This window comes from Suhomyces tanzawaensis (genome assembly GCF_001661415.1).
Source record: "Suhomyces tanzawaensis NRRL Y-17324 unplaced genomic scaffold CANTAscaffold_2, whole genome shotgun sequence".
Taxonomy (NCBI): domain Eukaryota; kingdom Fungi; phylum Ascomycota; class Pichiomycetes; order Serinales; family Debaryomycetaceae; genus Suhomyces; species Suhomyces tanzawaensis.
In genome coordinates this window covers 516,182-541,668 of record NW_017963637.1, presented here as the reverse complement: position 1 = coordinate 541,668, position 25,487 = coordinate 516,182, and the positions used below count along the sequence as shown (strand labels likewise).

General features: G+C 47.7%; 13 protein-coding genes across 13 annotated transcripts; 6 read left to right on the top strand and 7 right to left on the bottom strand.

The window, feature by feature from the left end:
* Positions 1-28: 28 nt before the first annotated feature.
* CANTADRAFT_47913 (SDR family oxidoreductase) lies at positions 29-1,045 on the top strand (the record flags this gene model as incomplete). The annotated part of the gene is made up of 1 exon (XM_020209523.1): positions 29-1,045. One exon carries the CDS (start codon positions 29-31, stop codon positions 1,043-1,045), a length of 1,017 nt encoding a protein of 338 aa, XP_020065797.1.
* Positions 1,046-2,446: 1,401 nt separating this feature from the next.
* On the top strand, positions 2,447-3,373 carry LSP1 (lipid-binding protein; the record flags this gene model as incomplete). The annotated part of the gene is made up of 1 exon (XM_020209392.1): positions 2,447-3,373. One exon carries the CDS (start codon positions 2,447-2,449, stop codon positions 3,371-3,373), a length of 927 nt encoding a protein of 308 aa, XP_020065796.1.
* Positions 3,374-5,088: 1,715 nt separating this feature from the next.
* Positions 5,089-7,311, top strand: CANTADRAFT_46428 (uncharacterized protein; the record flags this gene model as incomplete). Its single annotated transcript, XM_020209331.1, has 2 exons — positions 5,089-6,304; positions 6,353-7,311. The coding sequence occupies 2 exons, from the start codon at positions 5,089-5,091 to the stop codon at positions 7,309-7,311; spliced, it is 2,175 nt and encodes a 724-aa protein (XP_020065795.1).
* Positions 7,312-7,598: 287 nt separating this feature from the next.
* On the bottom strand, positions 7,599-8,417 carry CANTADRAFT_339044 (uncharacterized protein; the record flags this gene model as incomplete). Its single annotated transcript, XM_020208541.1, has 1 exon — positions 7,599-8,417. The coding sequence occupies one exon, from the start codon at positions 8,415-8,417 to the stop codon at positions 7,758-7,760; it is 660 nt and encodes a 219-aa protein (XP_020065794.1). The 3' UTR covers positions 7,599-7,757.
* Positions 8,418-8,598: 181 nt separating this feature from the next.
* CANTADRAFT_20243 (uncharacterized protein) lies at positions 8,599-9,822 on the bottom strand (the record flags this gene model as incomplete). Its single annotated transcript, XM_020206539.1, has 1 exon — positions 8,599-9,822. One exon carries the CDS (start codon positions 9,820-9,822, stop codon positions 8,599-8,601), a length of 1,224 nt encoding a protein of 407 aa, XP_020065793.1.
* Positions 9,823-9,965: 143 nt separating this feature from the next.
* Positions 9,966-11,000, top strand: CANTADRAFT_4685 (uncharacterized protein; the record flags this gene model as incomplete). Its single annotated transcript, XM_020209387.1, has 1 exon — positions 9,966-11,000. One exon carries the CDS (start codon positions 9,966-9,968, stop codon positions 10,998-11,000), a length of 1,035 nt encoding a protein of 344 aa, XP_020065792.1.
* Positions 11,001-11,192: 192 nt separating this feature from the next.
* On the bottom strand, positions 11,193-12,794 carry CANTADRAFT_29596 (ubiquitin-protein ligase; the record flags this gene model as incomplete). Its single annotated transcript, XM_020208300.1, has 2 exons — positions 11,193-11,628; positions 11,695-12,794. Coding segments are annotated over 2 exons (1,536 nt in total), but the record flags the coding sequence as incomplete, so codon positions are not given.
* A 509-nt stretch (positions 12,795-13,303) lies between these two features.
* CANTADRAFT_47272 (U2 snRNP complex subunit) lies at positions 13,304-13,639 on the top strand (the record flags this gene model as incomplete). The annotated part of the gene is made up of 1 exon (XM_020209444.1): positions 13,304-13,639. One exon carries the CDS (start codon positions 13,304-13,306, stop codon positions 13,637-13,639), a length of 336 nt encoding a protein of 111 aa, XP_020065790.1.
* A 1,069-nt stretch (positions 13,640-14,708) lies between these two features.
* Positions 14,709-15,608, bottom strand: CANTADRAFT_25111 (uncharacterized protein). The gene has a single exon (XM_020207327.1). The coding sequence runs from the start codon at positions 15,231-15,233 to the stop codon at positions 14,799-14,801; it is 435 nt and encodes a 144-aa protein (XP_020065789.1). The 5' UTR covers positions 15,234-15,608; the 3' UTR covers positions 14,709-14,798.
* Positions 15,609-16,992: 1,384 nt separating this feature from the next.
* RPL11 (60S ribosomal uL5 domain-containing protein) lies at positions 16,993-17,650 on the bottom strand (the record flags this gene model as incomplete). Its single annotated transcript, XM_020206538.1, has 2 exons — positions 16,993-17,514; positions 17,537-17,650. The coding sequence occupies 2 exons, from the start codon at positions 17,648-17,650 to the stop codon at positions 16,993-16,995; spliced, it is 636 nt and encodes a 211-aa protein (XP_020065788.1).
* A 404-nt stretch (positions 17,651-18,054) lies between these two features.
* On the bottom strand, positions 18,055-18,903 carry PRE2 (proteasome core particle subunit beta 5; the record flags this gene model as incomplete). Its single annotated transcript, XM_020209318.1, has 1 exon — positions 18,055-18,903. One exon carries the CDS (start codon positions 18,901-18,903, stop codon positions 18,055-18,057), a length of 849 nt encoding a protein of 282 aa, XP_020065787.1.
* Positions 18,904-19,338: 435 nt separating this feature from the next.
* Positions 19,339-23,061, bottom strand: FHL1 (Fhl1p; the record flags this gene model as incomplete). The annotated part of the gene is made up of 2 exons (XM_020209423.1): positions 19,339-19,812; positions 19,921-23,061. The coding sequence occupies 2 exons, from the start codon at positions 23,059-23,061 to the stop codon at positions 19,339-19,341; spliced, it is 3,615 nt and encodes a 1,204-aa protein (XP_020065786.1).
* Positions 23,062-24,194: 1,133 nt separating this feature from the next.
* Positions 24,195-24,802, top strand: CANTADRAFT_20236 (uncharacterized protein; the record flags this gene model as incomplete). The annotated part of the gene is made up of 2 exons (XM_020206537.1): positions 24,195-24,197; positions 24,242-24,802. The coding sequence occupies 2 exons, from the start codon at positions 24,195-24,197 to the stop codon at positions 24,800-24,802; spliced, it is 564 nt and encodes a 187-aa protein (XP_020065785.1).
* Between the last annotated feature and the right edge of the window lie 685 nt (positions 24,803-25,487).

Sequence of the window (25,487 nt, the reverse complement as noted above, 5' to 3'; positions counted from 1 at the left end):
GTCCACAGTATTTCCCTACTCAACAATCATGTCTACTACTGTCTTCATTTCAGGTGCTACTGGGTACATTGCCCAACATACTATCAAGCAATTTCTTGACCACGGCTACTCGGTCATTGGCAGTGTGAGATCACATGCCAAGGGTGAGAAGTTGTTGAAGTCCTTCGACAACTCCCGCTTGAGCTACGTGGTTGTGGCCGATATCCAACAGGAAGGTGCCTTCGACCAAGCCTTGAAGGACCACCCTGAAATCACCGGTTTCCTCCACACTGCATCGCCATTCCACTTCTCTACCGACGACCCAGAAAAGGATCTCTTGATCCCTGCCGTCAAGGGTACCACCAACGTGTTGAGGGCCATTGCTGACCACGGAGCCAACATCAAGAAGGTGCTTGTGACCTCCTCGTACGCTGCTATGATGACTTTTGGTGACGAAATGAACCCATCGTACGTCCGTGATGAACTGTCATGGAACGACCTCAAGTGGGACGACGCCAAGCAGAACGCCATTGCTGGCTATGTTGGCTCCAAGGCATTTGCTGAGAAGGCTGCTTGGGAATTCCTCGAAATGGAGAAGCCAGGCTTCCAATTGGCTACCCTCAACCCAGCATACGTCTTTGGCCCACAACTCTTCGACGAAGAAGTCAAGGGTACCCTCAACACTTCGGCCGAGATGATCAACCAGATCTTGAAGTTGACTTCCGCTGACGTTGTGCCCAAGGAGTCTGGTGCATTCTTGGATGTCAGAGATGTCGCCAAGGCACATCGTGTTGCTTTCGAAAAGGACGAGGCCAACCAACACAGATTGTTGTTGCAAAATGGAAGATTCACTTCTCACGTTATTCGTGACATCATTGCCAAAAGGTTCCCACAATTGGAAGGCCGTCTTCCTCAAGGAGCTGCCGAGTCACTGGCTAAGATTCTTAGCAGATACTGCAAGTTGGACGATTCCAAGACCCGTAAGGTCTTAGACTTCGACTACTTTACTTTGGAACAAAGTATTTACGATACTGTCAAGCAAATCGCCGTTGCCAACAACTGGTGATTTCTAGGATGATTATATAGATTGGGAACGAATAAATTTGTACATAGTCACATGTAGAACGGTTCCTGAAGTCAAGAGGGGCATTGCTCGTGACTGCTGCAGCACCAACAGATGTTGTGCCTTTTTTGGCGGGTTGCGCCGGTTAGACGATGGCGGGGCCATGGCGGGGATTTCTCTCGCCCTGGGAAGCTGCACTAATCGATGAATTAGATTACACAACTTGTACTACAGGGAATTAGAAGAAGAAACCATGAGCAAGTAACTAAGCCTGGAGTGACTATTCGACGTCGACATTAGTATGATTATTCCTGCTCGTTACACTCTACAACAGTGCTTATTCCATTTAAAATTGAAACTTTTTCACATAGCCCAGTAGTAGCTTGTTTCTATGTGTTCAATAACAGTACATGTTCCGTAGAACGACTCTATGATTATATCTTCACAGTAATGAGGTCCTCTGGTAGATCTACGAGGTGTCGTGACTTCGCCGCTTATAGTCTAAGTCGAAATCTTCATCTTAATGAGTAAGTGCGTCACTGTAAACCTTCTAGCTAATTAAACTTCCCACCTTCGCATCACGTCACCTCTAGCATTGGACCACACGCATGCGGCTACGAGTGGATATCCTACAAGGCTACCACGTCACGCCGGCATCGCCGTGCATCGAGTTGATCCGACCCAGGTCACGAAATGACCGATGACGTATGGCCTGACGTAACCTGACGGATCCAGTAATGTTCCAGAAGCATCGTAATTTCACGACGATCGTCACCCAATGACATGCCACCACGCCCCCACGCGCACCAACCCCACACCACGTGAGGCTCCACCCCACTCGACAGCGTGGTTCCGACGGCTCCACACTGCCACTCGTGTAGCCGTCGATCTCCTATTGGTCACAAGACACTGCGCCCCATCCTCGCCACACCCGACCCTCTCGTGTTGTCGGGATACCGCGTCAACCACCCCCGAGGTCCCGCCCTGGAATCTGGCACAAAGCCACACAAGAAGTGGCTGGCTACATGTTTACAATTTCACCTTCCTAAACGAGCGAAACGGCAGTCACGCCCGGGATCCGTGGTGATGGCAGGATGGCAGGATGGCAGAGGACAGAACTCGTCCTGGAGACAACATCTCTAGTGCAATAGTGCGGAGGCGTCCTCCACCACCACCTCCACAACCAAAAGCGCGTCCTCCCCTTCTAGCCGCACGTCCCCCGCCCATTAGGGGACATTTCCCCCTCGATTGGTAGGTGAACAAAGATAACGCGGGGCGTGCGCCGCCCGTTCGCACCAGCAACCATGGTAATATTACCCAACTCGTCCACCCCTTTATATATAGCTGTGCCCTCACCCTTTTCCAGAATTCGACGTTTTATTCACTCACCACACATCCACCAAAATGCACAGAACTTACTCTTTAAGATCTCAAAGGGCCCCCACCGCCGCCCAATTGCAGAGCCCTCCTCCTCCTCCATCCTCCACCAAGTCCAGATTCTTCGGCAAGGGCTCGATCTCCCACTCGTTCCGTAAGAACGCTGCCGGTGCTTTGGGCCCCGAATTGTCGAGAAAGTTGGCACAATTGATCAAGATGGAAAAGAACTTGATGCGTTCCATCGAAATCACCGCCAGCGAGCGTAAGGAGGTCGCCAAGCAGTTGTCGCTCTGGGGTGAGGCCAACGACGACGACATCTCCGACATCACCGACAAGTTGGGTGTCTTGATCTACGAAATCGGTGAGTTGGAAGACCAATTCATCGACAGATACGACCAGTACAGAATCACCGTCAAGTCCATCCGTGACATCGAGGGTTCTGTCCAGCCATCGCGTGACAGAAAGCAAAAGATCACCGATCAAATTGCCTACTTGAAGTACAAGGACCCACAATCGCCAAAGATCAACGTCTTGGAACAAGAGTTGGTCCGTGCCGAAGCCGAGTCTTTGGTTGCTGAGGCCCAGTTGTCCAACATCACCAGAGAAAAGTTGAAGACCGCGTTCAACTACCAATTCGACTCGATCAGAGAGCACTCGGAAAAGATCGCCTTGATTGCTGGTTACGGTAAGGCTTTGTTGGAATTGTTGGACGAGTCCCCAGTCACTCCTGGTGAAACCAGACCTGCCTACGACGGCTACGAGGCCTCCAAGCAAATCATCATTGACGCCGAAAACGCCTTGGCTGCCTGGACCTTCGACTCTGCTGTGGTCAGACCAACCCTCTCGTTGGCTGCCCACGACGATGAGTACGACATCGACGAGTTGGCTGACGAAGCCGAGAACTTGCAGGTCACTGAACAAGACTGGGAAAACGACAACAAGGTTGCTGCTTAAGCGGCTTCATAATTGACTATAAAAGTTGTTTGTGTCCGATCTCTTTAATTCTTGTAATGTTTCTTACTATTGAATTTGATTGTTTTAGTTGATGTAACGTAGCGCGCTGGAAAAGCGTGCCATTAGAATACGGCTCAGTAGAGTGGCATGATTCTACTAAAGAATGGCACTCTAAGAGGCCACAGTACCCGCCGTGTAGACTGACATGGTCCTACTATCTAGAATGGCACCGTTCGGCCAATAATAGCACCTTGATGGCCACTATCGTGAAGTGGCCAGTACCCGTCTAGTGGAAATGGGACGTGGTTGTAGCGCGATGCCATTAGACGGGCGCGGTGTCGGCTCGCTGTGCGCTGTTGCCGATACGGAGGCTTGCGAGGCACCAGGTTGCGCCAGGCATTAGCCCACAGCGAGCTTACAAGTTGTGAGTACAACCAAAGAGGGTCTTCCAGCGACATCTAGCCGTGGACATCCGTAGACATGCATCCATAGCCTGAGTATCCATGCATAGAGTTGTTAGTTACCTGAAGTTGTGACCATAGCTGGTAAATGATGGGTGTGAAGAATCAGACCGTGACTGTGTCAGTTGGCCTTCCGTGACTAAATCGGTACCTTAGCGAGCACATAAAGTCATAGATCATGGCTTGAGCACCATAAAGTTATAGATCATGGCTTAAGAGGCGTAAAGTCATAGTGGCCATTGTGAACACACCAAGATCATAGATCATGGCTGGAGTGACCAATGAGTTGTAGAGTCCCAGAATCTTCATCAGGTAGTTTTGACCATTCACCGCCATAGCTGAGCATCCAGGAGACCCATTGGATTACTGAGTATCCACTGGACTACTGAGTATCCATGGACTACTGAACATCCATGGACTACTGAACATCCATTAGACTACTGAGTATCCATGGACTACTGAACATCCATTGGACTACCGAGCACCCATTAGACTACACCTCAGTACCCGTTGGAGTAACCTCAGTATCGATTAGACTAACCTCAGTGCTTGGAGACATACTTATGAGTACACAGCTAAATCATTACCGAGACCCGCGACTATGTCCAGAGTCGTTACCCGTGTGTATAATCCCAGTGGTGACGTGACTACCCGTATACTTCCGTGAATACCGTGTAAGACATCCTAAAGTCATATTGCGTTTCCACACCCAATCATATTCCGCCTCCACATCCAATCATATCCCGTCTCCGTACCAGTCTTGGACCCAGTCTTCCTATCGTCTGCCGTAGCACTTCCAGTCTATCCACTCTCCCCCACTGCCTCCGCCGCACCTCGCATCCTGCCCTGCCCGTGCATGGTCCCTGGCTCGTATTCCGGTGGTCCCACCAGTGGTTGCTACACAAAACACGCTGGCTGAACTTCGCTTTGTGGCGGTGTTGTCGCGGCGATTGTTCAGAGGGCGTTTGTTGTGGTTGCCTGGAATTCCCCGGCGCACGCCACCACCGCATCCTCGCTTACGTAACCGCCCCTCTGTGTTTACAACCGTTTCTTCAAAACTAGCCTCCATCAACAACTCCCGCCCACTCCTCCAGCCCTGCCTGCGCTGCCTTTGTCTGTCTGTGTCCGTCCACTTCCCTACGCGCTCCTGGCTGGCCCTCGCTGCATCGACTCCCGTTCCGTCTGCCGTCCCTCCATCCTTCTGGGCCTGGTACTGTTCCTGCCAGTTCCCATTCTATCAGTCTCCATCCTGCCATGTCCAACGAGTTCCTCCACTTGTCGCCCTCCCGCAACCTCATAGATCCGTTGATCTACAACGGCTTCGAAGACGACAAGAAGACCTCTGGCTCCTCCAAATCCAAGACCTCGTCGTCCACAACTTCCTCCACTTCAGCGCCTGCCAACGACAAAGACCAGCCTTCGGTGCCGCCATCCGCGTCCAAGTTCTACGGTGCAAACTCCACCAACCTCACGGGCTGGACGCCCCTCATCTCCAAAACATACTTCAATGAACAACTCATGTCATTCAATTCCACCCCCAACAAGCATTTCTTCTCGTCCTCAGCCAACCCCAACATGAGCAGCCACGAGTACGTGGACTACTCGCAGGGCTTGAACTTGACGCCATTTCTCACCCACAATATCAACATCTTGAACGGCCATCCGTCGGCATCTTCCAATTCCATCAGCCATCAATTGAGCAACATCACCCCGTTCCACGACAAAACCTTGCATTTGGCCGATTTCCTCATGGACTCGCCCATCCGCAAAACCCCCATCAAGGACTTGGACACCATAACCCCGTCGAAATTCAGGTTGGGCAGCGAAAAGAAACTCCTCAAACAATCTTTTCTACAAGACCCCAAGTCGGCCCTGAAACGCTCCATCACCCAGATCGACACGCCCCCCAGGCAGCCACACAAATTGTCGATATCCACTAAGGCTGACCGTAGCAATGAAGATGAAGACGAAGAAACCGATGATTCCCGGAAACACACAGCCAGTAGTGATGACGAGGATGTGAATGACAAAGAAAACAGGGTGCCGAAGTCGAAATACTACTTGCAAACACCCTCAAAGAGTGCGCTTTCTGACATATCGAACTTGAGGAAAACGCCCATCAAGTCAACGCCATTGAAGATGGAGAAAGCCACCATGGTCAACCTCAGCAGCTTCCAGACTCCTGCCAAGCAAGTTCCACTTTCCTCGCCTTCTACGGAAATCATGTCTAGTGCAGTAAGATCAGATTCGCCTACTCGTACCTCTCGGCGTATCACAGAAGAAACCGATGACGAACTGGAGGAAGAAGACAAGAAACACAATTTAAATCATCCCCCTAGCCCTACCCCAAACAAGGACCCTAAAACTCACAGCAAAGGAGAACCTGTTATGGGGGTCTTTTCTGAGAAAAAATCGAAATTGCCTGTGAAAGCAAAAATGGGAGGCCCAAACAATGCCAAACAGATGGGAAGTGTATTTAGAAGCTCAAACATGGTTCCAAATACCAAGGGTAAGAAAGAGTCGGAGACTGCCATCAAACCCAAGAATAATAAAGCACGCATGCAAGCAGGTATGAACAAATTTCAAATCGTCTTTACTGATGTCCATGCATTAATGAACAACAAAAATAAGAAAAAGGATAGTGAAAGTGCCAGTGGGACCACTAGTACCAGCAACTCCAATCCTAAACTACAGCGGTTCTCTAGTTCAACTGAAGTACCTGATGTTAAGAATGCTAAGTCAAAGAATAAATTGGTTCGATCATCCACTGCACCTGTGCCCAATCAATCAATGGGCTCTGGAGTAACTATGTCTTATCCTCAGGTGGTACTGACACCTTCGTCTCAACCAGGTTCTTCCCATGATCACAGCACTACCATTAACACAACCAAAGAATTGAGCATAATATCTGGTAACAACAACTCAATGAACACCAGTCACTTGAACATGAGCACTGGTCAAGATCATTCGTCCTTTGAGTTAGGAGGTTTGTCCTCCACTCCTAATGGCAAGTACTTTTTAGATAAAATACTTGAGAAACCTTCACCGCAATCTCAAAACCTACTCAATCAGGCAAACAACTATTTCCTTAACCAATCATACGGATCCATGCTTCCCCCTCACAAGCAGCAGTCTCAGCAAGTACGTAGTCTGCAGAACTCATCAAACCAACATCCCATGATGATGATGATGAGTACACCACAACATCAAAATGTGATTAACTACAGTCCTAATGTTTACACCAGTGAGGTTTCTCCATCTAACGGAGAAGCGAATGAGTCCAATAATCAACTTAATCAACACCCTTTCGGATATTCCAAGGATGTCAACAACAGTTCCCAAAACTATTGCATGGTTAACATGCATGGTCAATCAGTGATGATGCCTATCATGATGAACTCCAAATCTGATCCTCAATTCTCAGGGGCAGGGTCGTCTGGTAATGAGGAAATAATGAAACCGGACGATCTGATTTGAGCAATGATAAGCATATTTCTTCTCAATTACGTCAATTTGAGGGAATCTGTCAGTGTAATTTAACGAATTCTATTCCAACGCTCGATTATTTCGATTAGCCTGATGGTCATTAGGTATTCAGTTCTTTCATGAAAGTCATATGAACACTAATATATATATTTTACCACACCTAAAATTGTAGTCGGATTTCATTATCCCAGTAAGCGTTGTACTACAACTATTGTAAGATGCGAAGCTGCTGAAATGCAATTTAAACTGTGAGCAAATTTGCTAAAATTTGTTTTTTGTACATGTGAAGACAGTCTTTGAAAACCCATGAAGTGATTGTAAATATTTTGACGTGTATGATAATGTGCTGGAAAACCATTTCTACAAGGCGAGCTAAATTATTGGTGATGATTTCCTGGACTATGTGCAAGTTAGAATTAAATAGAGGAACAGTATTTCTATACATTTGGTGGCAACAACAAGGCTCCGATAACGTTTGGTCTTTCGGTTGCCAACAAGTCAAAGATCTGGGCAGCATTGTTGGAGTCGCCTACCTCGAGCTGAATGCCCAAGCTTGAGAAAAGCTTCTTGTTGGATTCACTCAACATCCGCGATTTCTTTCCAAGCCCAATAACCACGATTTCGGGTTTCGGATGCACCTTTCTGAAGATTTCCAAGATCTCCTTCTCATTGAACTCCACAATAAACCCATTTATGATGTTGTAGCCGTTATTGCTGAAATTAACTTCGAATGTTTCACTCTGGAGCATAGCTGCTCCAATTACATTTCCGTCCTTATCTGGGGAGGTAATCAAAAGGTGGTTTGCCAAGTAGAACCCATCCGACCTTACTGTCTCAATATAGTTGAGTGGCTTGTCTGAGTACATCAAGATGTCATTCTTCTTGAAAAGATCTGCTGGGTTGGACGTGGTTTCTCCTTTATTTCCGGGAGCACTAAGTCCCTGATTGCTTCCATTACCGTGTATGGTCTTAGTACCACCAAACAAGTCCCTGTGAACGGCAGAGGTAGACAAGCATTTGGTCCCGATACATGTCTGGCTTCTGAATGCTCGGAATGCCCTGGAAGGCACGCGTATGGCCCGTATGTTAGTAAGCATTGCTGATGAGCTTTCTCCAACCAGAAAATTCGTGAAAACATATCGCATCACGTGCTGTGGTTGCAACTTGGGTGCAAGCAGCGTACTACATTCAGCCTTGTGGTTGAGGACAGGCGTGCTCCTCGGTCATTCCAGATTGATATTTCCGTCGTCTACTATTCATACATACCCATACCTCGTTTTAGCTCGCAAGCTTAAGTTTCTCTCTCTTTAGTTTATCAGCCACAGCTAGCTTGCATTTCTCATAGATATCGACCCGGATCTCTGTATGCCCCAAATTGTCGTTATGCGTGGACGAAGTCTCGGATGTGTGTGAGGACTCTGACTTGTAGTCGCTGAACGGTTCCTGTAAAACGGGAGGCGAGGCTACCGGATTGTAGAGCTCGTCCAATCTCATCTTGGAGATTGAAGGCTTGGCCTTGAGCTGCTTGGTGGGTGAAGATGGTCTGGATGTTCTGAGACCCTGTGAAGATTTCATAGGTGATAGCTTCAGAGGTGACGGAGCTAAAAACGTCTTTGTGGGCGACGCCTGAGGCAAAGTGGGCTTGGAGCTAAGTGACAACTCGCTCAAATTCAACTGTTTGATGGAGGGCTTGGCCTTGAGTTTCGGCGAATCGCCCACTTTGATTCTGGTTGGCGAGGAGGATCTGGAAGGTATTTGCGGTTCGACCAGTTTCATGTAACCCTCGTATATTCTGCTCAACTGCACGTTAAATGCCATTTTTTCCAAGTATTCCCGGATGATGCTAGCTTTTTCGTCCTCGGTTATCTCCATGGCCTTTTTCAAGTTGCCGTTGTTCGGAATTACCTTGTCTACGCTCTCTAATGCGTACTGGTATCTGGTGGTAAAATTGAAGGCTTTGTGATGCTCGAGGTATATATCTGACTCGGCCAATAAGGTAGCCACCTGTCCAGCGGTAGCCTGCTCTCGTGGGAAATACACAAACTTAAATCCTTTGACTTTTCTGTCTTTGTAATCGGTAAATGGAGGATACACCTCGTCTTCATTCATGGAAACCCCCTTTACGGGAGACGAGGGTCTAGACAAGTTTTTGCTAGGGACTTCTGACACCACACAGTACGACCTGAACTTGTTTTTGACAAAGTCTACCATCACACGATACTCGTCGTGGGTCAAGATGTGCACAAATTCTGTGGCACCATACGTCTGGTCCAATTTTTCGTAGAACTGAACTAGCTCGGGGCTGGCGCTTGATCCCTGGTCGATGTACTTGAGGTTATGGCTCTCGTCCAAGAAAGTAGATAGTTTGTTTATTCTTAGCCGCTTGAAAAGATAGAGAAGTGATTTGATCTGGAGGTCTATCGAGTCGTGATTTTTGCCCTGCTCAAAGGAGGGCTTCTTAACAGCCTGGTTGCCTGGTCCGAGGAGGCTGAGGAGGTTCATGGCACCGTTTGGATAGAGAGCAGGATCTTATCTAGAAACATAAACATTGGGGAGCCACTAAACCGGAATATTGTTCACGTGACTGTAATCACGCGCCTCACTCTCTGATAAATCCTGGCCCCACCATACGACTTTGCCACAGCATGTCTACTCAATCCGGTATCACTCTCCTGAAGGAGCTCCTTGATGAATTCAAGCACTTCTCAGGAAGCTCCCTCGTCATCAAAGTCTCTCCAGATAACACAGAATTGGTGCCCGATTCGTCCTACTCCTCCAGTGGCAGCCATCAATTGGAACAAGTGTTTGATGATTTGCACAAATACATCTCCAAGGAGTTTCCCCAGCCATCTTACATCGTCATCCCCACCAGCCAGGCCAAAGATGACTTTATATTCGTGAGTTTTATCCCCGATGAAGCCCCCATCAGACAAAAGATGCTCTATGCCTCCACCAAGAACACGTTGATCAACTCTTTAGGCTCCAACAACTTCTCCAAGAGCAACACGTTTTCGTGGACCGAGTTGCTGGAGTTGACAATCGACCACTACGAGTTTGTGCGGGCCTCAAAGTCGAGTTCCGGTCCGTTGACCAACGACGAACAAACCTTGAACGAAATCAACTTGCAAGACTTGTCGTTGGCTCTGCGTGCGCCAGGTGGTGGCTTCAAGCAAAAGTTGGCCTCAATGCACTCGTCCGAAGAAAAGGAATTGTTCAGGCTCAGTGATGAGTTGCAACAACAATTCGAAAAGTTGCCCCAAAACTCGACCAACAGGACCTTGTTGACGTTGAACGTAGAGACAGGCTCCGAGGAGTTCCAGCTCACCTCCTCTACCGAGGGAGTTGCTGTGGATGCATTGGTGGCCACTCTTGAAAAGGTTAGCCCTACTGGACATCCTCTGTATAGTATCTACAACTACCAGGACGGCAAATTTGCATTCATCTACTCGTGTCCTTCTGGTTCCAAGGTCAAAGATAGAATGTTCTATGCGTCTTCCAAGTTGGGGTTGATCAACTCGTTGAAGAGCGGTTTGAAGAATGCTAATTTGACAATTGACAAGTCCTTAGAAGTTGGAGATCTCGAGGAGTTGGAAATAAGTGAATTGAAACAAACCCAAGAGGCTGCTGGTGAAAAGTCTGGCTTGAGATTTTCTAAGCCCAAGGGTCCTCGTCGTAGATAAACAGTACTGCCAAAATTATAAATCATTACTTACTTTAAAACTACAGTCCATTAAAAGTGAACGTACAGTGTATTGTCATCATTATTGTCTATTCCAGTATAGTGCGTGTCATACTGGGAAAGTTTCGATTTCGTATCTGCTCAGCAGGCTGTAAATCGTCGTTGTACTCTATTTACTGTTCTTGACTATTTCTAGCTCACCCTTAACATAACGATCCACTAACTCCTTCAACTTGGTAACATCGTCCTCCTTGAAATATTTGTCTAACAGGGTGGAGTCCGACGTTGCTGAATTATTGACCTCAGATAGTATGTGTCCGTAAATTTTTCTAGAAATAGTCTTGTTGATTTTGATATAGTCCTCCTCGGAAGTTATGATGAGCTCACTGGGGAGCTGTTCGGTATGGTTAGGCTTGTATAACAACCTCAAGTTGGACCTAATATATTTCTGGATTTCTATTTTTTGATCCAAGGTCAACTCCAACGATTTGTGTTTCTTCTGAAGGCGAGAGTCACTGTCGTATTGAGTATCGCTGTCGTTGAATGTTGGATCCATAGGACTATTACTCGAAGGCGATATCGAGGCTGGGGAATCAGAAGCTGACAAAACTCCGGAAGCAGCATGGGTGCTGAGGGGTGCGATAGGTGGACTAAAGTTGCTCCCGCCTGCTGCAATGGGCTTCTTGGTGTTCAACATTGGGGTTCTTGCCAAAGGTGAGGTTTTGATTTGACTGATTAAATTGTTAATACGACTGGAATTATCCTTAATCATATCCTTTGAAGACCCTACCACTGCCTCATTTACTGGAGTTATCTTTTTTCTTCTTCTTCTCTTGTTGGAACTCGAGCTGGTGCCAGTGCTGGCACTTTCAGAACCTTCTGTCTTAACTTCTTCAGATATGTATTCTGGGTCTTGGTTCCTTGCCACGTCGAAAATCTGCCACGATTGTAGTTCTTCTTTGGAGAGGTTTTGCTGTGCTCTCTGTTCCTTTCTGAGCAATACGCCCCCATTAATCACGGGAGGCGCATGGAAGTCGTTGAACCGGGAGTATAGCATTTCGTTATTTTGCATGAGATCGTCACTGTCGTTATCGTAGAGGAACGAGTCGTCCAACTCGTTGTTCTCGTTGTGTATGATGAGGCCAGGTCTGGCGCTTCTGGCGGGAGTTCTTGCGGAGGATCCTGTTCCGCGTATTATTCTGGTTCTAGCAAGGGCTCTGGGGACACTTCTTGCAGGCGTAGGACATGTTCTAGTGGTCCTGGAGGTGCCTCGTGACCGCTGATACGGTATGATGAGCTCCTGGTCGATGTCGCAGATGGGACAGCACCACGAGCACATATCTGTATCTGGACTCATTCCAACGCAGTCCAAATGGAATGACGAGCAGCAGAAGTTGCAATTGAGCATGCTGCGCATCGACGACACGTAGTCGGAGCTAGAACAGATGGAGCACACACCACCATGTCGTATCTCATCCTCCACGGGAGCAGGGGCAGCTGCTGGAATCACGTACTCGCTGGGGATATGGTTGATGGCATCATTGGTGAGCAACTTGTCCTGAACAGAGATGGTGTGGACGAGCATCGTGGGCTTATTCTTGGGGTAGATTTCCACGGTGTAGAACCGCTGGCGGCATGTAGGACACGAGTTGGAGTTGCAAGACCACTGGGTGATGCACCGGTCGTGGTACGGCTTGTTGTGGCCGCAGCACGAGGGTACGATTCCCACCAACTGGGTGTCGAGAAGTGGCTCGAGACAGATGGTGCACTCGTTGTCCCTGTCGTCTTCGTCTGGAATGGGTGCTGAAGGCTGCTCCTTTTTGAGGATTTCGGGCCTTTGGGGCGAGTTTGGGGCCGTTTTCGGGCCGGATGGCAAAGATCCCGTGGCTGAGGGCATTGTGTGGCCGTTCATGGTGAGCGCCTGTCTCTGATGTGTTGCTGTCTTATCGGTGGGGTGTTTTAGGGTGTTTGCCGCTGTGCCATATCGTGGGATCTGCGACACGGCCTCGCGACATCACTCCGCGACATCTGTGCAGCATCGTGATGATCAGCTCAGCTTGTAGTGAGTACTCAGCTTCATACAGAGTATACCGGATACCCTAGACAACGCATACACCGAGCAGGCCGGACACGCTCTTTATATACAACTGCATACACAGAGTTGGATCTTAATTTCAATCTGTAATATTTAAAGCTCTTTCAGGTTCACTTAAGCTTACATTTTGGACCCATTTTCCAGCACATTCCCTCCAGTTCAATTCAAGAATCCCTGATAAATCCGAGTAATTACTAGCATAATCGCCCATGTCCCGCCACCAGTACGATTTGATCCAGTGCATGAAGCAAACCGGTCCCGTCGCTGGCCTAGTCTGCCAGCAATGTGACGGCAGGTGTCCTGTTTGCGACTCGTACGTCAAGCCCACCACCAAAGTCACCATTTGCAGCGACTGTTCATTTGGCCACTTGAGTCACAAGTGCATCATGTGCAGCAATTTCTTGGGCGACAACAACGAAAACGGAACCCCAGCTTTCTACTGCTTGGAGTGTGTGCGGCAGGACTTGGACCGGGAAGGATGTCCTCGGGTGATCAACGTGGGAAGCTTGAAGGCAGACATGATTGTGCGGAGGAAGAAGGCGTAGGCAGAGAAGGGGCATTGTGTTAGATTAAAATGTGGAGTTTCTAGAAGTGGTCATATTCATTTCTATCAGCCAGAGTCCATATTGTGTGAGAGTATTATTGTGGAGAGTTTCAGGCGTGATACATATTCCTCGAGACAGAATCGATGAGAGTGTGCCTATCTAAGTCTAGACATGAGAAGTACCATTTCAATCAGGTTGACGGTCTTCAAAATGATCAAATGGAAAGAGATAGACCATTACGCCTCTTAATTTAATTCCAGTAACCACGTTTATGGCCATATACCTCAGTTTAACCTGAAAGTGGTACCAAAGGCTGATTGCCTGAACTGGAGCCAATAGGACTACAATTCCGAGAAAATATCAATGTTGGTCAAATGATAATTTTTATTCAGTGAAGTGCAACAAGGTTGGCAAGTCAGTTTGGTCCTTCAGAAGCTGAGGCTATACAGTCAATTACCTTCCACATAGTTGATGATATCGGATTTGGTCTCGTTTCATCGGTTCTGATTTGCTTAATGAGAGAAATCAATTGAGATGATAATTTTCTTGATTTCAGGCATCTCCAAATATTGTGATTGAAGCATATATTGTGCCGCATTAAACTACATTGTTTATCATGGATTGGATGCCCAATGGCAATTTAACTGGTTATACCTTTTCAAAGTCAGTGCTTTTGGCCCACAGTCGCCCTCTCCAAATTAATTATGGACTCATCACGCTTGTCCAATCTTCGAGAGCGACAGAGACATCATTGATCGTGCGTCTCTCGTTAGACTTGTTTTGCTAATCGATGAGTTGTTCATGCTACCGAAATTAAATCGACTGGCTCAGCTGATTACCAAGATTCCTCTAGGTTCACGTGGTAACAATGGTCATGTCCTACCATGGTCTTCTTGCTGTGGTCATCCGATCGCTGGAACATTCTTCGTGAAGGACTCCCCATCCGTATTGAATAGATTGTATATCTGTAACATCCGTTCAGTACTAGTTCCAATCTCTGAAATAATTCCAGCTCTGTCAATGTAAATACATAATACAGACATTTGTAATCATACACCATTCAGTGCTTCTTACATGTCCTGCTGGCCTACAAGTCACTAGTCATTAAGCATTATTTCGTGGCCCCTATGGAACATATAATCATCAAGATCATGGTCCTTCACGACATCTCCATGTCGAGACGGGCAGCCTCGATCCCCAACTCCACCACCGACTTGATGCCGTCCTTCCACCTTTCAGCGAGGTAGTCGTCAGCCGGCTTGAAGTCGCCAAGCTGGCGCTTCTTGCGCCTGAGATTGGTGTCGTCGACCTGGGCTCGCTTGTGACGAGCTGCGCTGGAGTACTCGTCGCGCAAACGCTCGTGTTGGGCGAGATGATGCTGATGGAGTGATGCTATGTCGTGGTAGTTAGCTGTGAGCAAGTCGAGGTTGCGTTCCTGGAGGCTGGAGTACGACAATGTGGTGTATATGCGGTCGTAGTGGGTGGAAGTGCCGTCGCCGAAGTCAGCGTAGCGTCCGAGTTCGATACCAGCTTCCATGAGACGGGTGTCGTCCTCTTCGGTGTCCTCCTCCTCATAGCGCTCGATCTCGTGCATCAAGAGGGGGCTGGGCACCCTCTGGGTCGAAAGCGGGAGGATCTGGTCCACCAACGGGTGGAGCGCCTCGCCGTTACCGTTTTGGTGGTGTGTTTGCCGCACTTCCTGCCGTATCAACTCTTCCACATGGGATCGTTCTTGCGGACTCACTTCGTTGTCGACGTCTGGCGGTTAGTAGAGTTTTTTGGTATTTGTTCGAGATACGTACATGTCAAGCTGTCCACCTCGTGGCTGATGGCGACCATGGTTCGTATAGCGAGTGTGGAGGGAGGCGCTGGGAGAAGTGCCGTAAATATACTGGCAACAGTAATGAGCCACTCGATGGATGGCAATGCTCGGTGCGGTCAACGCATCGGTCGCAGAAAAATACTGGCAAGGATAGGGGAAGGTACATGAGGCTAGCGAGAGGTGGGGGTGGAGTGCGGTGCGAGAGGTAGCGAGCGGGATCGGTGGGGCGGTGCGAGCGTAGGGAGCGCAGGGGAGGCCCCGCCTGGCGCGGCACGGGAGGGGAGAGGGTGCGATGGGCTAGAAAATAGCTTTAATCTGAAATTGAAACGAATTTAATATCAGCCGATCGGTGTTGGAGATGTAGTGATCGTCAGAGGATACCGATGTAGCGATTCTCAGAGCAAAGTATGGTCGCCAGAAAACCAATAGAGTGGCAATACCAATATGATTGTTGGTGGTTGCGGCTGTCTAAGAAAATACGGAACCTCGAGCAAGACCCACAATCCACGGTGGGGAAAATGGTAGCAACGGCTGGGCAGGCGTGGCTAGGCCTGCAGAAGTCGGCCATGCCGGATACGGCAACCACGGACACGATAACGATGCCAATCGCCGCTTGGAATGATCGGGCATCTAATGTCACGTGATTGTAGTCACGTGTATGATCCAGAAGTACCCATGGATTATGCAACTTACATACACTTTACAGGACACTACTGAAGCTGTGGGCCTATGGTAGTCTTTAAAGTATATTTATGCTCTTTCCTCGACGCTTGGGCCATTTTTTTTTCCATTTGGGCTGGTCCCCTTGATCAACCGTATGAACCAGTTTCTTCCCAATAGAATTGCGTCCTGGTGTACCGAGAGTGACTTCCTGACGTCCCGAAGAATGAGTTATGGATTATCCGGATATCAGGAGCTTCATGGCTGATGCTATTATCTTGAAAGGTATTGCGCAAAATTTATATCTCAGGAATATGGTCTCAACATGAATAGATGCAAGCATTAATCTCCTCCATCCAGTCATTACTGGATTTGGATAAAATTCTGGACTATTGCTGCAGTTGTTCTACAGAGGACTACCGTGTCTATCGTAAGCAGCCACATGGTTAAGAAGAATTCTAATACTACAAGAATAGTAGTTCGGGGCCAGAAATATTCACTCAAATGTTGATTAGTCCCGAACTCAGTTATTCATTCTCTCGATGTGCGAGGCAATCTCAATTTATCCTCTGTAGTCCCTAAATAATTGGCGAGTCCATCTCATTATTTTCACTATTAATCTTGGTCAGAACTCTACTCACCAAAAGCACCAGTAATACGTGTTGCCGTCCCTAGTGCCAACTTGAAGCGATGTACATCAGAATTGATTGAAGAAACAAAACGTTCATAGAATTAATACGCTGAACATTATCGACCAGATGCAGCAAACTTCTTCAATAACTACATCTTCAACAAAAATGGAGTATTCCACTCCCTCTACATCCTACTCATTCTACCGTTCAAACAATATTATTATTAACTATTGACTAGTTTACTTGTTGATGACATCGGCATCGTATCTTTGCTTGAACCATTGGATGGTGTCTTCAGCGTTGGTCTTGTGGTTGTTACCGACGGTACCTCTGCATCTCTTTCTTCTGGCAACTCTGGCACCGGCTCTACCCATGACAACGTAGAAGTCCATACCGTAAATACCGATACCTGGGTCGTACTTGATACCCAAGTCAATGTGTTCGTCAATACCGAAACCGAAGTTACCGGTGGCAGAGAAGTTCTTTGGCTTCAATTGGTATTCCTTGACCTTCAAACCTCTTTCCAAGATTTCTTCGGCCTTTGGACCTCTGATGGTGACGTGGACAGCGATCTTTTCGTTTCTTCTGATACCGAAGGTTCTGACGGTGTATCTAGCCTTGGATTGAACTGGGGTTTGACCAGACAATTGTTCCAAAACCTTGGAGGCTCTGGTCAATCTGTCACCGGATTCACCGACACAGATGTTCAAGACCAACTTCTCGATGTGAAGTTCACGCATAACATTTTGAGTTTTAGCAGACTAGCTGTTAGTATAGATTCACTCGCTGGATGAACGGGGTTGGATAGACGTAGCGAAGATGGAAGAAAATCTGCCTTCTGACGAATCGCCAGCCCATTTCTGCTCTTTCTAACTCGACATTTTCCTCATCTGTCATTTCATCTATCCTTCCTGGCAGTAGTCGAGACCATTCCGGAGGAGCTCAAGATCTGGAGTTCTTGCGTTCTCAGTAGACTCCTAGTAGTGATGCCTGTTCATTTATTGACCATTTAACATACCATTTTGGCTATGATTCTTTACTATCAAAAAAACGTTTGTTCACCTAAAATTTTTCAGTAGGGCCTGGAGGTGCCAGAATCCTGGAAGGGTAACATCCGCACCGCAGTAGCTAGCGATGCGACTCCTGCATATACGCGAGATGGGTGGAAAAAACAGGAGGAAGCTAAGTGGTGCGCGTCACGTGAAAAGGCTCCGGTTAGGGTTGGTGCCCTAGTGCTATCTCCTCAATTCCCCGTTTGCAGCTGAAGGAAGGTTTGCATTATTATATAAGTGTATTTATCATTATCCATCAACATTGTTGAAGGACTGTTCCTTTTCTTTGATGTCGTAGAAAATATCGCCCACGTTGTAGTTACCATGGTAGGTCCATCCAGACTCGGCAACGTGGTACAAGTTTATGGAACCACCAGAGTAGGCGTCTCTGTGGGTGGCGGCCAAGATACTCCTCTTACCCAAATACAAGGCCTCTTCGATAGTCAAGTCCCATTTGTACGCGGAGTCCAACACACCGTACGCGAAGGTCTGACCGGAACCGACACAGAACATTTCACCCTTCAATCTGGTACCATCGGAGTCGACGTAATAGAGGGCAGGACCCTCCTTCTTGGTGTATCCACAAATCATAGTACCCATGGACAATCCCATGCCCTTGTATTGGTACACCAAGTTACCCAAGATCTTGGAGGCAGCAGCCACCGAGATTCTTTCCTTTTCTCTGAGCTCGTGCAATCTACACTGGGTACCCAACCAGGTCTCCCAGTACTGACAGTCGGCAGCACCACCAGCCATGGTACCCAACAAGAATGGATTGATTCTAATGACCTTGTTCACGGTTTGCGACGCAATCCAGTTACCCTGGGTAGCACGGGAATCCACGGCAACAACAATACCTCCTTGGAAACGGAATGCTAATGTGGTGGTACCGTGGGCAATCTTGATCTTACAGTCGGGGTTGGACGCATCGTCTGTGTGGGCCCTCAAGAAGTCAGTTGGCTGTGATATAGGAGGCAATTGGATGGAGGGTGCCAATTCCAATTGGTGGTTGCCAGAAGTCTCGCTTCTTGCCGAGTCTATCTCGTTCATCACCGAGTTGTTATTGGCGTGTGTGTATCTTTGGGAAATGCTATTCATGTTGTCTATGATGTATGGGGATTTGATTGCTTTGAAGGACAAGCCGACGTGTTCTAGCTTCTTTTGTAGGAGTTTTATTCACTTGGGGGCACTGGAGGCTGGCGATCACGTATCAATCCTGACAGATTCGTTGGTTATAGATCAATTGATTGCCAGATAGTGGCGGTTGTTCAGATAGGTGAGTGAATCGCCACCGGGTGCGTTTACGTAATCGGGTGTAAGAAGTTACGTAAGCGCGCCTTGTTTGGGTGCAAATGGCCAAACCAGTGGTAAGAGTATGATAGCAGCGAAAGCATCGCCAATGCTCTGGCTACGTGGTTAAACCACCTATCTGATTCACGGATTCTAATTGTACATAGATTCTATAACTATTAAGTGAGAGAAATGATCTTCAAGAACTAAAGTAATATACAGTGGGTTCCACGACGTCGAGTCCTATTCGGTCTTCATGATCTTTCGGGGGCTCTCGTTCTCGTGTGCTTGCTCTGGCTCCCTTTTGGCCGACTCGCTGGAGCCTGGAGTCGAATAATAGCTTGGAGCTGGGCGTTGTGCGGGTTTATTGGACAAGAACGTTGGAGGACGAGATAATCCCCCTGGTTTGGCAAAGCTCTGCGGTTTGGAAAGCGATGGACCGCTGGACTTGTAGCTGGGAGGTCTTGAGAGGCCTGCCCCGAACAGAGGAGGTTTGGCTAGTGCTGGTGCCGCGGCTCTTGGGGATACGTACGATGCTGGTGTCGATCCTGTCGAGCCTGGAAGATTCGAGACTGAGGCTTTTGCATCACTTGCAGGACTGGGGGAAACTGTTTTTGTAGGACTGGGGGAAACTGTTTCAGGTGGAGTGGTAGATGTATGCGCTACACTGGGGCCTTCAGTCGCACTTGACGCAACCCGTTCTGTCGTTTGTGGAGGCTTTGCTGGCTCTGTAGAAGGTGAAGCTTGCACGGTCGTTGGAGCAGAAGTTTTGGTGGAAGTCTCCAAGGTGGATTTTTCTTGACTGGGTTTTTGCTCCAGTGTCACAGATTCAGCTTGTTTGGGGGCCACTACTGCTGCTGGTGGCTTCGTAGGAGAGGGTGCTTGCGAGGTCGAGGGTCCTGGAGTCCCAGCCCTGCTGGAAGGTATAGACGAGGTGCCCTGTTTCTCTCGGATGGACTTGGTCAAAGCTATGTCCAAGATTTTACTCACTTGTTGCGGAGCTCTCTCCACCAAGAAGCTCAAGGCGTTGTCCCCACACCCTGCCTTTGCACCAATCACATTTACCTGGGCAATGGTAGTAGCCAAAGCCTTGGTGATGATTTCAGTTGTAGTTGCGGTGTTATAAGACAATTTTCTGGCCTTGTACAACGTGAAAAGCTCCTTTTGCAAGTAGGTCAAGGACTTCTTGGTGTCTTGGTTCATTGGCCCTGACGTCGCCGGTGGAGTAGGCGAGTTTGTGGTCGTGGAGGGTGGAGGTGGCGATTGTGAAGTGGGGTTTGATCTATTCGCTGCCAATTGTGCCTTGATAGTATTGCTCATGGGACTGGTGCCTTCTCTCTTGATGGCTGCTCCAGCAACTGGTACAGGGGACTGCGGCTTGAAGTACATTGGAGCCTTGGATGTGACTCCGTCTCTTCTTATTTCACTTGCCAATTCAGCAATGGTCTTGGGCTTTTGGCCATTGACACCACCAGGAACCCCTGTGATTATTCCGGGGCTGACTGGCAGTTTGTGTAAATGGGAGATGAACTGAGACTGGGGAGACCCACTCACAGGCAAGCCGTACGGCGACGAGAAGTTCCTTCCCACAATATTGTGAGTAATGGCCTGTTGAGCCTCGAAACGCTGCTTCTGTTTCAATTCCTCCGCTCTCAAATCGGCTGCCTTTATTCTTGCTGCAATCATCTCTTGTTGCTTCTTTCTGACCTTCTCCCTTTCGTTTATAAACAAGTCATCGATGATGTATACCCATTCGTTATTTCTCTTGAACTTTCTCTTGAATATTTTATTCAACTTCACGTTATGTGAAACAGAAAATTGCCATCCGTCAGGGCAGTACTTATAGTACGGGTAGGCGTCTTTGATGGATTCATAGAGCTCGTTCAAAGTGAGACCATTTTCTCGGTTGACCTTCAAAGCATTTGTGATCAATACTGGTAAAGATATCGATGGTTTGGATCTGTACTGCTCGGGAATTTCGTCCAAGGTGTACACCTTTTTGGGCAATTTCTTAAAGCTTTGGTTTCCTCTCTTGGGAACTTTAGGAAATTTGGAAGGCTCTTCGACTGTTTTGGGAACGCCAAAAGTGGTCAAAGTTGCCTTTCCACTCACGGTGATGGCTCTTAACGGAGGTCTTGGTCTTACAGCTGATGGTTCGGAAATTATTGGTATGACAGCGACCTCGAGCTTGGGAGGTGGGGCTCGTGGTGGTGCCACCGGCTTCTGTAATCCATTGTATATCATTCCTGGTGGCAATTTCATTGGCAATCCAACTGGAGATTGAGTGCCACCTAACTGGACCAAATGGTTGGGCAATCCAGTCATTGTGTTTGCCCCTAGCCTGCTGTCAATAACCTGTGACTTTGGGAGACCGTTCAATGGTCTATTGTATAACCTATTTGCTGGAGGTTGAATAGAGGCGGCTTTGCCCATTCGTGGAGGAACCACCTTACCCATGAGCGGACCTGATTTGATGTGGCCAGACATACTATTGGATGAGTTTGGTCCTAACAATGCTGTGTCAATAGGAATATCGTCTTCTTTAGCTTTGTTCATCTGCTTCTTCTGTATCTGTTGTCTCTTGCGATTTCTTTCTATCTCCAACCTTCTTCTTCTTTCCTCCTTTTCCTTGATTAAATCCTGATTGTGTGCATCAATTAGAGGTCCTAGATTTGCAATTTCTTGGTCCAAGATTGACAAGTCCATGTCAAGATCGTTCGTGTTGTCTTCGTCGTCCAACACGACCCCCTGTTCTAAGTTGTGTTGTTTGACCAATTGATCGATTTCATCCTCCTCTTCTTCTATTGCTGACTCACTGTACTGACTGAGCCTGAGAAGATTTCCATCCAATCCGATCTCTTCTCTACTATTTTCATGATCAGCCAACATAGCTTGAATCTGAGAATCAAATAATTCGGAGTCTTCTTCGTCAATGGCATCAATGGAACTCACTCCCAATTCCTTTAAAATATCGTTAATTTCATCATTGGCTGCACTGGCTAAGGACTTCCTTCTTGCATTCGACAACCTTCTGATCTTGAGGATGGAGTCTCTTCTCTCTTCTTTACTAAAAGATTTCCGTGGGGTATCCGGCTTCTCGATCTTTGGCGGATCCATCTTACTCTTATGGTCTTCCTTAGGCTCTTGGACGTCCTTTGGATCGGTTGGTATACTGTCTTTTCTCCGTATTGGTTCCTTCTTTGGCTTCGAAACCGGCTTTTTGTTGTTTGTATTGTAAAGATTAGATCTCAAGTTGATGGCATCGCTGGGGTTGAATTGTTTGGACGGCACCACCAGGGAGTCTTCTTCGTTTGGCTCAATAGAAGGTAATACGAACTGGAAGGGCAAATCGCCGATTTGGATTTTGGTGCCATCGCTCAAGGGGACCGTGATTCCTTTTTCCACAAACGAGTCGTCCACAAAGGCACCGTTTCTACCCAAAATAGAGATTTCGAATCTTTGGGTGCCGAAGTTGTAGAAGATTTTGGCGTGTCTTCTCGAGATGGCCTTCTTGGAAGAAAGATGCACATCCACGGCATGGTGGCTGCTCTGGATCAACTCGTCGGCCGACTTTCTTCCCAACACCACCTGCAAGGTCTGGACGAAAAACGTGAAGTTTTCGAAGTCCAATCTGGCGTAGGCTGAGATTTTGGAGGCCTCATCGGACTCGTTGGATGGTTTGGACGGGTTTCCCAACGCCAGTTCCGACGTCACCGACACCAAGGTTGAGTTTTGCCGTATTTCCTTCTGGGTCTGGCTAATTTTGCCTCTGCTGTTTGTGGAAGACACTGCTGGCGATTGTGATCTACTCACGGTCTTGCTAGTGGGAACATCTTCGTCCTTGACCCTGTCCAAGGGTCCGATATCCAAGTCCTGGAGCTCGTCCATGAGCAGCTGGTCTGCCAGGGTGCCGTGGTGCTCGTTCTCGCTCTTCTGGAGCACCTCTTGTATAATTGCATCTCCCATGAGGCCGATGTCTGGTTCCACATGGTTGTGTGTCTCGGTATGAGCATGAGCCCCAGTGTCTAGAGGAAGTTCCGGTGGTTCGTGAGAGCTCATCCTCCGCTGTGAATAGTAGCTTATTATCTGGAGTTAACGATGGTAGTTGCTGATGGCTTCATAAGCCCGATATGGATGAGGCAGACTGATTATCAAATGTTTTTTTGTCAGTGAGAAGAGGTCTGGTACTTCACGTGGCTGGGGAATAGGACGGGAGAACCAGGCTAGAAAGCGGGAGCGAGCGGGATGGTGCGGGTGTAGAAAGGGTGGCTACGCTGGCGATGTGAAGATCTACTGGTACGGGACGTGGGGAGATGAGCTGGCTTGCTGGTGGATGGGTGCGAAGGGCTGAGATTAGGGGGAGTGGCAGAAAATGGTTAGCAAGTGGAGCAGAAATTAATAGAGGAATTATTTGGGGGTAAATGGGACCATCGGTGATGTCCGCGAATAGAAATTGCCATTGGTATTATCTGTTAAAATAGTAGAGTCTGTAAGGCCGTACGTAGCTGGGGTGGTACCTTTGTTGACCTGCTAAACTAGTGCACTAGGGCGTATAAGTGAAATTGCACCAGGAAATACTTGTAAAGTTGACGATATATTGTGGAAACCACTGCATGGCTGTGTAGAACTGGCGGAACTTGGGTTATTTGAGCCAATGTGTGTGTTTCTTGTGAGAGGATGGATTTTCCTTGATTATTACAAGAAATCCAGAATAATAGCAGTAATGCTTCATAAAATTACTACAAATCATTTTCCATAATTAATAAACATAACCAGCCAGAAACACCCATTCTGTTCATTTGGATGATATGCCAGCCCGATTCTCTTTTCCAGCACTTCACCAGAATACTGGATCACATTCTCCTCGCTGATGACTGCAATTTAGGTGCAATTTAAAATTTCAATACTACACCAAATTGCTTCCAAGAAGCCGGGGGCCCAGACCAGCCACTTACACTGTACTTCCAGGCACCACTTGGCCAATTAGGGCACTCTTACACTCCAGTGGGTCTCCACCCCAGCCCGTGGCTATCCGATCTCATCTCCCGCATACAGGAATATATACTCATCGCAATTTTCAAGATGAGTGTCACTACAAGATGGTAAGTGCCCCAGCCCCACACCACCATGCCATACTAACCAGCAGTCGGGAGGAATCAAGAAGAAGTCCACGTTGAGAAACAAGTCGGCCAAGAGGTCCAACTTGTCCAACAAGATCTCGGAGTTCAGACAAGAAACCGGAGGAGAGGAGTTCCACGAGAACCCATTGTTGAAGTTGTCGAAGATCACCAAGAAGGAGAAGCAGCAGAACAAGTCAGCCAGCTTTGCGCTGAGCGTGCTCAACAAGACGACCTTCAATACCTCCAACAACATAAGCAAGTCGTCGCTCAGGAGGCGCAAGAGGAAGGAGAAGGAGCAGTTAAAGCCGAACATGCAAGAGTTACTCACCAGTTTGCCGGGTGCAAAGGATGGAGACGATCTCTTCTCCAGCAACACCACCACCATCAAGAGCGCCAAGAGCTCCGAGGGCTTTGTCAAGTCCTCGAAGTTGAACAAGAACTTGCCCAATGCCACCAAGAAGTCGGGGCACCAGCAGATCTTGCGGGAAGAGCACAAGAATTTCAGCAATGTGTTGAAGAACCCCGCGTTCAGACAGTCGCCATTCGATGCTTTGAAGAGTGCCATCCAGCAGAACATGCAGAAGTAGGGTATAAGAATGGGGAACATGTCATTCTGGATCATAGAGTACAAATTGTATAATAACATATAACGACCTTAATAATATAGCATCGTAATTGAGTTGCCATTGTTATTGGCATGGCATATTTGCATACGACAAAGACTGCGATATACCAGCTTCAATAATATCCATAATTGAGTTACCAGTATTGATAAGTTTCCATACTACAAACTGTGCATCTGGTTGAGCATACGACCTTCAACTGTAATTTACTTGCTAGTATTGATAGCATATTTCCATAGAACAGATTGATACGATCGATAAAATCCCAGTATCGAGTTAACAGTATAATAGCAAGTTTCCACACCACAAATTCCTACTACGACCATGCGTAATTAGGTTGCCAGTAATAATAGGTAATTTGATACTAGTCTACACATGGCATATTTGCATACGTAGATATGAATAGGTAATTTGATACTAGTAGAGGCCGGCCTGGGTCAGATCCAGGTATGGCTTTCGTACGGGGTTAGAGAACCACAAGAATTACGAGCACTAGCGTTCCATAAGGATCATGATCTCTGCAGTACCACCAGTAACATGATCTCTCCAGTACCACCAGTAACACGATCTCTAGCCGTACGGTTAATGTTACTGGCACCAATGTCACTAGCACCAATGTCTCTAGCACTATGTCTCTAGCACCAATGTC

Coding starts and splice junctions, on each gene's coding strand:
- CANTADRAFT_25111 (XM_020207327.1), bottom strand. CDS start 15,233: ATGCACGAGATCGAGCGCTATGAGGAGGAGGACACCGAAGAGGACGAC.